At 39.7% G+C, this 13,665-nt stretch overlaps 1 protein-coding gene across 1 annotated transcript; it reads right to left on the bottom strand.

Moving 5' to 3' along the window:
• Positions 1–2,806: 2,806 nt before the first annotated feature.
• Positions 2,807–7,514, bottom strand: LOC113778467 (auxin-induced protein PCNT115-like). Its single transcript, XM_027323885.1, has 6 exons — positions 7,276–7,514; positions 6,947–7,153; positions 6,616–6,788; positions 6,442–6,546; positions 5,995–6,328; positions 2,807–2,997 (listed from the first exon to the last, which is right to left on the bottom strand). The coding sequence occupies exons 1-5, from the start codon at positions 7,489–7,491 to the stop codon at positions 5,998–6,000; spliced, it is 1,032 nt and encodes a 343-aa protein (XP_027179686.1). The 5' UTR covers positions 7,492–7,514; the 3' UTR covers positions 2,807–2,997; positions 5,995–5,997.
• Positions 7,515–13,665: the final 6,151 nt, after the last annotated feature.

Raw genomic sequence — 13,665 nt, 5'->3', positions numbered from 1 at the left:
TCCCTTATCCAGTGTCTGTTAACGTTTGAACTATGACTTGCACTCTTGTGGTTAGGATTTGCTTATTTTACCTAAATGAAACTCGAAAATTAAGCTTGTTTTTACCTGGCTTGTATATCAATTGATGCTTGTATGTAGCCTTGTAGTGTAAACCATCATAGAGATTCATGAGAAAATTGTAATAGTTGCAATCTTGGGCCAAATCTAAGGAAATATGTGTTCATAGTTCCAGAACATGATCAAGGTGATAAGGATTCGCTTGATGATTGCTTCAACCCTTGCAATCATTCTTTGTGTGGTTCAATTACCATGATAGATATGGTCATCTTATCTAACATTAATGGAATTAAAGAAAGCTTGCCTAACGAATCTGATGTGATGAATTCTATGAACCAATTGAAGCTTGAGAGTGACTGTTTATATGTGTTTAATAGTGAATGCATATCTACTATGAAACTGGCTTTGGATTAATTTCAGAGCAATTTTGCTTTGAAATGTGATGGATGTAAAATTGCTTTATATTCTTATATATGTTGAATGTTGGTATCCTAATAGATTTGAGAAATGGTGTAAATGATTTCTTCAAGTAAATTGGCCCGTATGAGATTGCATCGAACCCAAGGAATAAAGATATAAGAAGAAAACTCAAGCAAATTGTTGATAAGTACTGCAAAGTTTGCTGCATCACTATCGACTCCACACGTGAATTTTTGCAGTTCATGCTCACACTTGAAACCAGAGGTAGAATGTAATCTCATTCCTTGTGGGTTCACCGCTAAAAAGCTCCACTACGATAGTTAAACAGGTTCTATAATGGAGAAAAATGCAGTTTTGGTACCTAAACTTTGACGCACGAGCGGTTTTAGTCCCCAAATTTTGGACGAAAACAAATTTGGTACCCGAACTTTCAATTTTGAGCACATTAAGTACCCTTGACGATTTTTTTTCCAAATTGTTACCGGAAAAAGCCATATGACTGTCACGTGTCCGGCCAAAATGGAATTAAAAAAGGCAAAAAATGCAGTTTTGGTACCTAAACTTTGACGCACTAGCGGTTTTAGTCCCCAAATTTTGGATGAAAACAAATTTGGTACCCGAACTTTCAAATTTTGAGCACATTAAGTACCCTTGACTATTTTTTCCCAAATTGTTACCAAAAAAAGCCATATGACAGTCACGTGTCTGGCCACAATTGTATAAAAAAAGGCCAAAAAATGTCAAATGCCATTATAATACTAGGTATTAAATTTAAGGACTAATAGCGTAATAAAGAAAAAATCCAAGGACTAAATAACATCACATGAGTCAACAAAACCCAAGAACCGATACAAATGAGCTCCAATTCCAGTTCATTAATCTAAGAATCAAGTCACAAAATTTGTCTGGAATTGGAGCTCATTTGTATCGGTTCTTGGGTTTTGTTGACTCATGTGATGTTATTTAGTCCTTGGATTTTTTCTTTATTACGCTATTAGTCCTTAAATTTAATACTTAGTATTAGAATGGCATTTGATATTTTTTGGGCCTTTTTTTTATACAATTGTGGCCGGACACGTGACTGTCATATGGCTTTTTTCTATAATAATTTGGGAAAAAATCGTCAAGGGTACTTAATGTACTCAAAATTTGAAAGTTTGGGTACCAAATTTGTTTTCGTCCAAAATTTGGGGACTAAAACCGCTCGTGCGTCAAAATTTAGGTACCAAAACTGCATTTTTGACCTTTTTTTATTCCATTTTGGCCGGACACGTGACAGTCACGTGGCTTTTTCCGGTAACAATTTGGGAAAAAATCGTCAAGGGTACTTAATGTGCTCAAAATTTGAAAGTTCGGGTACCAAATTTGTTTTCGTCCAAAATTTGGGGACTAAAACCGCCCGTGCGTCAAAGTTTAGGTACCAAAATTGCATTTTTCTCTTCTATAATGAGTAATGAATTTTGGATTTAGTAAATAGATCATAGGCTGTAAAATTTGGGAAGAGTTTCCTTCTATGCAACAACTATTTAAGAAAAGTTAACTTTATATATATATATATATATATATATATTTATTTATTTATTTATTTATTTATATTTATATATATCATTTAAGTATCTGTAAATAAGAGAGTTAGAATATATATATTTATTTATTTATTTATTTATTTATATTTATATATATCATTTAAGTATCTGTAAATAAGAGAGTTAGAATATATATATATATATATATATATCATTTAAGTATCTGTAATAAGAGAGTTAGAATCTTGTATTTCGCTAATTATGATATATATATATATATCATTTAAGTATCTGTAAATAAGAGAGTTATAATCTTGTATTTCGCTAATTATGATATATATATCGATTATTACATCATTTTTTTGATATAATAGGATATCAAAATATTACATACGTAATGAAATGTTTCAAACATATTTTAATTTATATTGGTATACAGTGAAAAAATAACCGACAAAAATTATGAGAATTGAATTTATTGCTAAAAACATGTATTTTGGGCTCAAATTTATAGCCTGCTACTTACCCACCTAAACATTGCAAAAGTAATTAATTCATCTCTAAAGACTCTTAACCATGTTAATTGACCTCAATAAAGACCCCAAACGTTAGCCTTAAGTGGTAACCTATAGCGAAGATCACCTTCTCACTCTAGTAGATTTGAGTTTCCAAACGCAACAAACCACACCCAAATTTATGATGTTATTAACACCCTCATTGTCAAAACCAAAGATTGGGAGAACAACATTTTCATTATGAGAGACGAATAGAATACAATTTTTCTATCCTCCTGTGTGAGAATCTATAAATTTTCTCATATACTCACCAGGTCCATTATTTTGTCAAACAAGAACAACAGAAAACTCATTTCATACTACAAACCCCTCAAACATAAAAGTCCAGAACCAGAGCCAAACACAGGACACTCCGCAGTAGTACCAATTCAACTACTCATCTCAGGTTAATACTGCTAGAAGTAAAAGGGCTGGAAATCCACTTGAAGAAGCACGGAACTTCCCCTGACCGAGCTGACCTGATGAGCTCGGAGTGCTGATGGAAGAGCTCGTCCCAAGCCTGCAAGACAGAGAGGAGTGATCTCACAAAGGGGGCCCCGAGGTGGTCCCCGAGGGCACTCCGACGGTCAAGTTAGTTTTCCGGTGAGTAGGGTTCCCGGGGATTAACTTAGTCAGAGTGGATTGAGCATCAGGAGTGAGCGTACCTTGTACAGTAGGTATGTGTTACCATTTATACATGTTGAGGAGTCTAACCTCCGTACGTTCCGGGACTTGTCGTGGATAGCTCCCAGCCCCGCACGGAGGGGGATCCCTCGCGCCCTCTGCGGGGTAGCCCTAGGGAGCCTCCCGGAGCCCTAGCCGCCGCGCACCCTGGGCTGGCTCCCCGTGGGCCCGAGGTGCAAGCCCAGCTTGGGTCGACCCTGGGCTGCCACGTGTACAGGCCCAGGATGGGGCCTCTGCACTAGCCCCCTAGATTAGGTAAGACTTCCAGGCAGACCTAATCTATACTCTGCCACGTGGGAGACCAGCGTCGTGCACTGCTCTGCCCCGGTCACCTCTGGTACAGTGCTGTCACTGAGAAAACCGCGCCGATCTCCTTGGTCGAGCGTCAAACTCCCAAGTTTCGACAAACTTGATCAATGCGTGCCGACCTCATGGGACCGAGCATCAAATTGCCACTGACATGGTTTAAGCCCCCAACTTTTAAAGATTTGAGCCTTGCCGACCTCCTGGGTCAAACAAACTCATTCAAGTTAAGGCACAACGTGCCGACCTCTTGGGGCCGAACATCGCACTTTCCGACTTCAAAATTTCAAGCCGTGCCGACCTCTTGTGGCCGAGCATCATACTTTGAAGGCAGTCACGCCGACCTCCCGGGTCGAGCGTCGAACTCTGATTTTAGCGGATATGCCAACCTCTTGGGGTCGAGCATCGCATTTCCAAGGCAGTTATGCCGACCTCCTGGGTCGAGCGTTGAACTCCCTGATTTTAGCAGACGTGCCGACCTCCTGGGTCGAGCATCACATTTTCCAGGCAATCATGCCGACCTCCTGGGTCGAGCATTACATTCTCAGGGCAATCGTGCCGACCTCCTGGCCGAGCCAGCGTGCTCCCTGGTTTTGACAAGCTGCCTCAAAGTAAGTCACGGCGTGCCGACCTCTTGGGTTCGAGCATCACACCTTCAGGACGGTCATGCCGATCTCTTGGGTCGAGCGTCAATCTTTACAGGCAGCCACGCCGACCTCCTGGGTAGAGCGTCAAGGCTTTAAAGATAGCCCTGCCGACCTCTTGGGTCGAGCGTCAAATTCTTAAGGATAGGCCGCGCCGACCTCCTGGGCCGAGCGTTAGACTTTCAAGGTATTCATGCCGACCTCATGGGTCGAGCGTCGAATTCCCGGATTTCCGCAAACTCAGACTCTAAAGCTTCAAACTGCGCCAACCTCCTGGGTCGGGCCTCGTCGAACTCCCAGGTTTCGAAGCTTTAAACCGTGCCGACCTCTTGGGGCCGAGCATCGTCGAGTTTCTCGTGCCGACCTCTTGGGGCCGAGCATAATAGAACTTCTCGTGTCGGCCTCTTGGGGTCGAGCATCGTCGACCTCCTGGGTCGAGCGTCAAGGCTTTAAAGTTAGCCCTGCCGACCTCTTGGGTCGAGCATTAAACTTTAATGGCAGCCACGCCGACCTCCTGGGTCGAACACCTCACATCTCACCCCTTGGGGCTGAGTACTTTAAACATTAAGTGCGTTCGTGCCGACCTCCCGGGTCGAACACTTCACACGTCACACTTCACCCCTTGGGGCTGAGTACTTTAAATACTAAGTGCGTTCGTGCCGACCTCCCGGGTCGAACACTTCACACGTCACACCTTGGGGCTGAGTACTTTAAATACTAAGTGCGTTCGTGCCGACCTCCCGGGTCGAACACTTCACACGTCACACCTTGGGGCTGAGTACTTTAAACATTAAGTGCGTTCGTGCCGACCTCCCGGGTCGAACACTTCACACGTAGATTTCCGTGGGGAGCGTTCGAGCCCATTCCGCGTAGGTTTCCGTGGGGAAGGGTCCCTTGGTCGGCTCCCCGCGGACCGGTCGTGGGAGTACCTCTCGCTGTCCCCGACCACCGAGGCTCGGGGGCGAGAAGGAGTCCGTGGCCGTTTCCTTCTGGGGGGCTGATCGCGTGACTCATCCTCCGAGCGGTCGGGGGGTGGTTCTTTCTCCTTCCCCTTGGCCTTGGAAGTCGGTGCGCCTCCAGCCCCCTCTCCTCCTTTAGCCTGCCGGATTATATCCTCCAGCATGGGGAGATTCTCTGTTACGAACTGGAGCATCTGCCGTCTTCGGTCCCCTGAGAGGGTCGAGCCCCCAGCGCCCCCGGCCGCTTCGTTCTCCTCTCGGTGGGATCCCTCTCCGGCCCCGGGACCGGTGCTTTCAACGGTTCGCTTGGACCGTGTCCTCGCCATCAACACTAACAATTACCTTTCGTTCCCACAGACGGCGCCAACTGAAGAAGCACGGAACTTCCCCTGACCGAGCTGACCTGATGAGCTCGGAGTGCTGATGGAAGAGCTCGTCCCAAGCCTGCAAGACAGAGAGGAGTGATCTCACAAAGGGGGCCCCGAGGTGGTCCCCGAGGGCACTCCGACGGTCAAGTTAGTTTTCCGGTGAGTAGGGTTCCCGGGGATTAACTTAGTCAGAGTGGATTGAGCATCAGGAGTGAGCGTACCTTGTACAGTAGGTATGTGTTACCATTTATACATGTTGAGGAGTCTAACCTCCGTACGTTCCGGGACTTGCCGTGGATAGCTCCCAGCCCCGCACGGAGGGGGATCCCTCGCGCCCTCTGCGGGGTAGCCCTAGGGAGCCTCCCGGAGCCCTAGCCGCCGCGCACCCTGGGCTGGCTCCCCGTGGGCCCGAGGTGCAAGCCCAGCTTGGGTCGACCCTGGGCTGCCACGTGTACAGGCCCAGGATGGGGCCTCTGCACCACTCATATAGGTTTCCAGGAGGACAGGGGTGGAGTATCGGCGTGTCTCCATGTAAGGACCATGTACTTGTTCCTTTCGCCCTTAATTGCATTAGAAATGGACTCAAGCGCAGCCATTTCCTCTGGTGTTAGCTTCACGCTTAAAGCTTTGATATTGTTGTTGAGGTTTTCCAACTTGGTTGTTCCTGGAATCGGACAAACATCATCTCCTTGATGATGAACCCATGCCAATGCTAGCTGAGATGGCGTACACCCCTTCCTCGAGGCCATTTCATTGACCTGCTCAAACGTTTCCAGATTGTTCTCAACATTCTCTGGCTGAAATCTGGGGAGGCTGTGTTTATCAATGTAGAACAGTGAGTCCAGAAATTCCAATTTGAACCAAAAAATTCAAAAATTTTTAAAAAAAAAAAAGAAAAAGAAAGTCATGCTCTATTATAACCACTAACCTTTCGGTAGTCATTATCAACCAGGTTCTGTACCAAATTTCTACCAGACGCCAAGAATCCTCTTCCTAAGGGACTAAAAGCAACAATACCAATTCCAAGCTCCCTGCAAGAAACAGTAATATGGTGAGAACACTCTGCTAATTATGATTGCCAAAAGAAATCAACGTCTTACCTGCAAGTGGGAATAACACTGTCTTCTGCATCTCGTGTCCACAAAGACCACTCCAATTGAACTGCTGTTATTGGATGAACTGCATGAGCCCTTCTAATGGTATCAGGTGAGGCCTCTGAGAGCCCTATGTATCTTATTTTCCCCTCTTCAACCAGCTTCTTCAGTTCTCCCATCTAACAAATATTGGAGACTTGAGAAAAAGATATCAAATGCTTAAAGCAGGAAGAAAATGGTAATGTCTATGCTATCCATTTTATCAACCGAATAATCGATGAATGAACCAGTTTAACTAGAAATGAGACATCTTGAAATTTCAGGGAAGAAGACTAACCGTGACTTCTATAGGCACACGAGTGTCGATACGATGAACATAATAGAGATCAATGTAATCAACATCCAGACGCCTCAGACTAGCTTCACATGCTGCTCTAACATATGCTGGTTCACCACAGATACCTCCCATGCTTCCGTCTTCTAGTACTCTTATCGCGAACTTGGTAGCTAGCTGCACTTTCTCCCTATATCCTCCTTTCAAAGCCTTCAAAAAAAAAAGAGCCTCAAAACCATTACATGCCGCCTAAGAAGCATCTCTCCCATAGATAAAAGCTCTTAGAGTTTCATTTGGTTTGCTAAAGTGAAAAATAAGGATTCATTATGTACCTTGCCTATGAGAACTTCGTTGGTGTGAGGACCATAGAAGTCGGAAGTGTCAAGATGGGTGACACCACTATCTATGGCATGATGTATGAGTGGGATCATTTCAGCCTCTGGCTTAGGAATGCCATAGAGAGCAGACATGCCCATGCATCCAAGTCCTTGTGCAGAGACTTCAAAGCCTTGGGAGCCCAGTTTGATCCTCCTCACTGCAGTTGCCATTTCTGCAATTTACTCGGCTTCCTTCCTTAAGCAAGTCACAGCTATTTATGGCAGTATTTGGTTCCCCTCCGATGCATGAATTTATGGCAGTATTTGATTCTTAGTCTATGCAATGCATGCAGACACAGAAGAGAATTTGTACAAGTTTCTGATTTTTTTTTCATTTTTTATTTTTTTTTTTGGTCAGACTTCTTTTCCTTTTTAACCAGAGAAAGTAATAGGAGTTGAAATAAACAGGTAAGCTGGTCAGAGTTGTATTCCTACTAATGCATAACAAAGCTTTTGAACTCAAGAAGTGCAAAGCAAAGCAAAAATTAACGTAAGCTCTTTGGGCTTCGGAAGAAAGAAATGCAAAGCAAAATATACACGTCTTTGAATTTCACGGCTGCTATCCACTGTAACTACGTTGATTTATCTCTGACAGCCAATTGCCCTTTGTTTGGAATTTTAGGAGATTAAGAACAGAATGAAAAACTTTAATTCTGACTGAACAAGGTACAAACACCGTCTCGCACCTCTTCATCTAGAAATTTAGGGGAAATGGGGCCTCTCCAGTTCTACATATTGATAGAATTTCGGGTTTACAACGTGAATTATAATTGAATTGGTATAAAATTCACAATTACACTAAAAATATATTAGTTTATAGACGCCTCTTCATCTAGAAATTTAGGGGAAATGGGGTCTCTCCAGTTCTGTAAACTGATAGAATTTCAGTGTAAACATGAATTATAACTGAATTGGTATAAAATTTACAATTACACCAAAAATATATTAGTTTATACTGAAATTGTGCCAGTTTACACAACTGAAAGGAATTGGATGGAACTTCAACTGGAGAGGCCTCGGATCCAAATTTAGGCGGCCTTTGATATCTCATGCACACCAGGAATCTCTCAAACACCGACGTCCAAAGACTAGAAACTCCACATTAAACCAACTCTCAAGTACTACCGGTAACCTCCTAGAACATCACTCGAGTTCAGCTATTTCCTTTGAAGTTAACTTGACAGATAAAGCCTTGATATTACTTTCAAGGTTCTGTTTCTTGGTGGTTCCCGGAATTGGATAGACATCATCTCTATGGCGATGAGCCCGTGCCAATGCTAGTTGTGATGGCGTACGACCCTTCCTTGAAGCTATTTCGATAACCTGCTCAAACATTTTGAGATTGTGTTCAACATTTTCTGACTGAAATCTTTGGCTTATCCGCACATTTTTGCCCAGAACGGGAAGAAGCAACTGCACCAGATGTGAAAACATTAACAAGACTTGTTGGTTGAATTTTGGTCAAACAGGACATAAAATCTAAATGAAAAGAGAAGGGAATAAGCACCTCTTTTACATAGATATGTACAACTAATGATGACATATAAACCAAAACCAATAGAGAAGGAAACAAGTATTCCTCCGGATAAGCACCTATTTCTGTGTACATTCCCATTCACTGGAAGAGAAATAAATATGTACAAGTGATGTGTGTGCATTTATCACTTCTAATAGTAATGGGAAAATCGCCATTTTAGTCATTAAACTATTTCACTTATGTCAATTTCATCCCTCAATGTCTTTTTAGCTTAATTTAGTCCTTTAACTTAAATTTCTTGTCCAATTAAATCCTTTCCACGCACCACCAATTAAAATCTTTCAGGCACAAATTCACCACCCAATTAAGGGCAATCTAGGAATTACAAAGTTAGGTCCAAAGTTAGAACCCAACAAAACTATTTCCATTAAACGATTTCCACAAAATTGGGAAAGAAAATAGAGATCGTCAAAAGAGAATCTGAATTATCCTTCTACGTCAAAGCATTTTGCCCCAACCCAAATCATACCTAGTCTCCTAACAAAAATTTTCACTATTACTACCATCTACTAATAATTATCAATCCCAACCTTTCCTTAAGCATCACCATCTTCTCTCATTCTATATTTCATTTCTTGGATTCCATCGCCTCCTCATTCTTTTCTTTTTTATTTGGGTTCTTTTTCTCACAAAGATGTCAAAAAATTCGGAAAGTTTCAAGGCACAGAACTTATGGAATTAAATTGTCAATGCTTTCCAAACCTATCGAGTCTCAAATAGAGAGGAGCTAAGGCTTTTCCCTCTTCTCTCCAGGGCCATCACCAGTATCATCATAAAAAGCTCTAAGAAATTCGTTCAAGTCCTCTATCTACCTTCCATTAAATAGAGGTTGAAAAAGTTTACATGCCTCCATAGCAAGTCTAGGGGTTGCATACCCAGCAAACCATGGTGGTTCATGAAACTATAATTCTCTTAAACATTTCATCAAACACTTTTCGGGCCTCTTCAACAAAATGCAATCTAGAATACATATTGAGCAAAGAACTATCACAATGTAGAGTACATATTGAGCAAAAAAACTGCTCACAAAAATATCCTACAAATGAGTTGCTTTTACGACAATCACACAGGCTTTTTTCCCAATTAATGAATCCTCTGGAATTAATAATGCAGCAATACTGGCAGAAAATATGTGAGAGTTAAAACAAAAAGTTACAGTGCCTCATTTGTAGAAATATTTACAAAAAATTTAGAGAGGAGTCTCAGATTGTCCAGTTAAGAATGGCCATTGATTTAAGAGTTCAAAAAGACGACGTCCTTGTTTCGGAAGTTTGCCAAAGAAGATTGGTGACATAGTTGGTGATGACTTGTTGACTAGTGATAAATGGAGATGAAAATTGGGATCTTCTTTTACAGATATTTTATTTTTCTCCCCAATTTAGTGTAAAATTTTTGTTTTACCCCATTAGATGAAAAGTTTTCAGATTTCTTTATTTTAATGTAGGACAAGACTTCTACTTCCATTCTTGCCCTTTGTTTAGGTAGTGCTTTTTGTGTCGGAAAAAGTTTATTGGGCGGTGCAGCCGTAAAAGGATCTAATTGGACAAGAAATTTAAGTTGAAGGACTAAATTAGGCTAAAATAACATTGAGGGATGAAATTGGCATAAGTAAAATAGTTTAAGGACTAAAGTGACGATTTTTCCAATAGCAATTCTTTATGTGCAAAACTGGGTAATATAGGAAAGGTAACCACTGGGCCATTGGCTCAGTGGCCACCACCTATCCCACCAAAATCCCACATTTAGGTGGCTTGTTTCCAAAAAAATCCAGGCAGGTGTGATGTGCACCAGTCTGATTCAGTGGTGGTTCAGTCTCCTCCGAGTTATTCCTGGGCCTCCTTAGATCCGCCCCCTTCTCCTTAGCGTAGGATAGATTAGGTTTATCGTCTCCGAAAAAAAAAAAAGGATAATATAAGAAAGGTACTGCTCAACAGTAGCAATTAATAGTTCTGAAGGCCATGCATCAGCAAGAATAGGGACTTCAAATTGGTCAAGTTGCCATTAATACGTGTAAAATAGATTTGAACAAGTACAATATTTACTAGTCTAGAGTCTGGACAAGGCAGACCCTCTGCTTTTTCTCCTCTTCTCAAAAAGCCTTCTTCTTCGGGAGAGAGATCACCATGGTCACCCACCCATAGATTTCGCTTTATTTTGTTTTTCAATAAAGTATTTCTTAAATTTTTTTAGTAAGATTTCTCTATTTTTTCTAAGAATTCCTAACGAGAATTTTCTATTTCTTCTACAAGTTCCTAGTGAGAATTTTTTGTTTTTCTCTTTTGTTATTGGATTCGAATTTATTTCAGATCTAGTTGTCAGATCTAAAATTTTTTTAGGTTTTGGGTTTTTTTGGATAAATCTCATCATTGTCATGGAGTTTAAAACCATTGATTAGCAGATCTGGCGATTGCAACATGTACAGAAGGGAGTTACAACGATTTACCTTGTTAAAAGATAACTTGAAAATTTCTTATATATTTCAAATTTGTTAAAAATATTTCAGATTTGCTAAATTTAACCGATCTAATACGTTATTTCTAATGCATGTTTAACTTGCCATTAGTACAATGATGTAAATCAATTCATACTGGACAATTTTCAACCATTGATTAATAGAACTTGCTTTTTGTCAAAAAAAAAAAAAAAACAAAGACTAGACAAGGCAGAAAAAGGCTGCCAAAGTTATATAGGAGTAGAATATAAGTCAGATATTTTCAGATAAATTAGGAGGGTAAAAATACGAGAGTAATAATCCAGAGTTCCCTGTCTCAACAATGTGTCAATCTCGAATGACATAAATCTAAAACAAAATATACATGCACTTGGGTATAACTCTTTTCAAAACATAAAGTTCCGTACATTTGCATTTTTCATGTGCTTATTACATATTCATACTAAGACAACAGTGTAATATTTGTGAAACCAATTAAATATTTACAAAACGCCAATAGATCCAAATTCAACTTGCATTAAGTTATCATCATTTTTCTGTATTAGCTACTTAAAGTTCTACAAACTACAATGTCATTGTCAACAACTCTTTCTACCAGTGACAGATGCAGGATTTTGTTTTTTTTTTTTTTGTTTCCCGGGGGGGGGGGGGGGGAAGGGAGGGGAGGAAGAGAACGATTACAAAAAAAAAAATTATGAAAACAAATGATACACACTAACTTGAAATCAAAGTTGAATAGGCGATAACTAAACATTAAACATTTGTAATAATAAGAGACAAAACAAATATAAAGCAAAAGATGAAAATTTACTCATGGGCCAAAATCATATAAACATTAACTAAATTCAATAAATAGACATTAACCCTATACAAATTAATACAAAAATTCTAAGATACAAGTTTATTTTGTTTTTGCCATCTAAGAGACAAGTTTATAATAAGAGCAATTAGCATTTATAAAGCACTATATAGTAATAAGAGCAATTGCAAGTTTAGAATAATCATAAAGAAATCTAAATCACAAATTTAAAATAAGTATATGTGTCTAAATAATGAATGATGATGGATCAAAATATAAAAGAATTGTAAAGGAAAACAATTAGACTTGCCTTGGAAAATGGAGTTTTGGGAAGGGTGGATGTTTGAGATAAGTTGAACGAATTTGGGAAAGGATGCTTATTTGTTTAGGTGTTAGTTTTTGACTAATACATCAAGTCAATCATATATAAATATAATTTTTAGCATGATTAAATTTTCTTTTATTTGTCAATTATTTGTTTCCTTACTCTAACGTAAGGATCCACTAAATATATTAAAATAATAACAATGAAATTTAATATATATATATATATATATATATAAGAAAACTAGAATGAGTTATTATAAAACACATTTTTAAAGAGAAATTAAGGAGATAAACATGTTAACTGGTCAAAAGCAACTTATTGAGGGGGTAAAATGGTAGAGTTCAAACCTTCTATAAGATTAGCAAGCCAAAACTTCTATACTGTTACATAATTGAAAATACGGTCTTGGGTGAATATCATATACACCACTTGATTTTTATTTTTTTTTTTTGGTACCTTCCACTCCTATGGGACCACAATTCATTGATTTTTTTACGCCCCCCTCCCCAAACTCCTTCCCAGTTCAAGGATCAACACGGACCATTTTCTCAAATAAAAAAAAATAGGTCGAATATGGAATACTGACTTCTGATCCATATTCTATGTGAACCTGTTTACATGAATTAATAGTTATAATATATATATACATATTTATAATTATAAAAAATATATATTAATATATAATTTCGAGTAAGAGTATACTCCATCTGTACGGGTCTAGGTTCGAAATATTACTCGATTCATTGACAGGTATAAACCACTCTAGGGGGGTGGCCCAATAGGGTCACGGGAAATCGACGGGAACTAAATCACCATCGTACCATACTGGTGCACAGCATCCACATGGATCTTCGAACCATACTGGTGCACAGCACCCACATGGATCTTAAGCAAAGCCACGTTAAATGACCACTTTTGATGGGAGACAAGGATTGAACCCCACACTAAAGGTGGTGGGCAACTCCACTAAAGGAGTTGGTTTACCTGATGCATATCATCATAAAACTAGTACAAGATATAATTATACAAATCAAATAATCCTATTTACACCCTCAAATATGTTGCACTATCAAATCAAATACTTATAGACGACAACTCAATTTAGTAAATTACAAATAAAAGAGAAAAGAGCTTTATCAATTTCATGAAGCAACCAAGTAAAAAGCAATCAACTAAATTTTAAAAAAATTTAAATTTGAAACTACCCAAAACATCTTCACTTCATCATA

Source organism: Coffea eugenioides, chromosome 7, assembly GCF_003713205.1.
Source record: "Coffea eugenioides isolate CCC68of chromosome 7, Ceug_1.0, whole genome shotgun sequence".
Classification (NCBI taxonomy): domain Eukaryota; kingdom Viridiplantae; phylum Streptophyta; class Magnoliopsida; order Gentianales; family Rubiaceae; genus Coffea; species Coffea eugenioides.
Note: the sequence above shows the minus strand (reverse complement) of the source record. Positions and strands in the feature narration are given on the sequence as shown.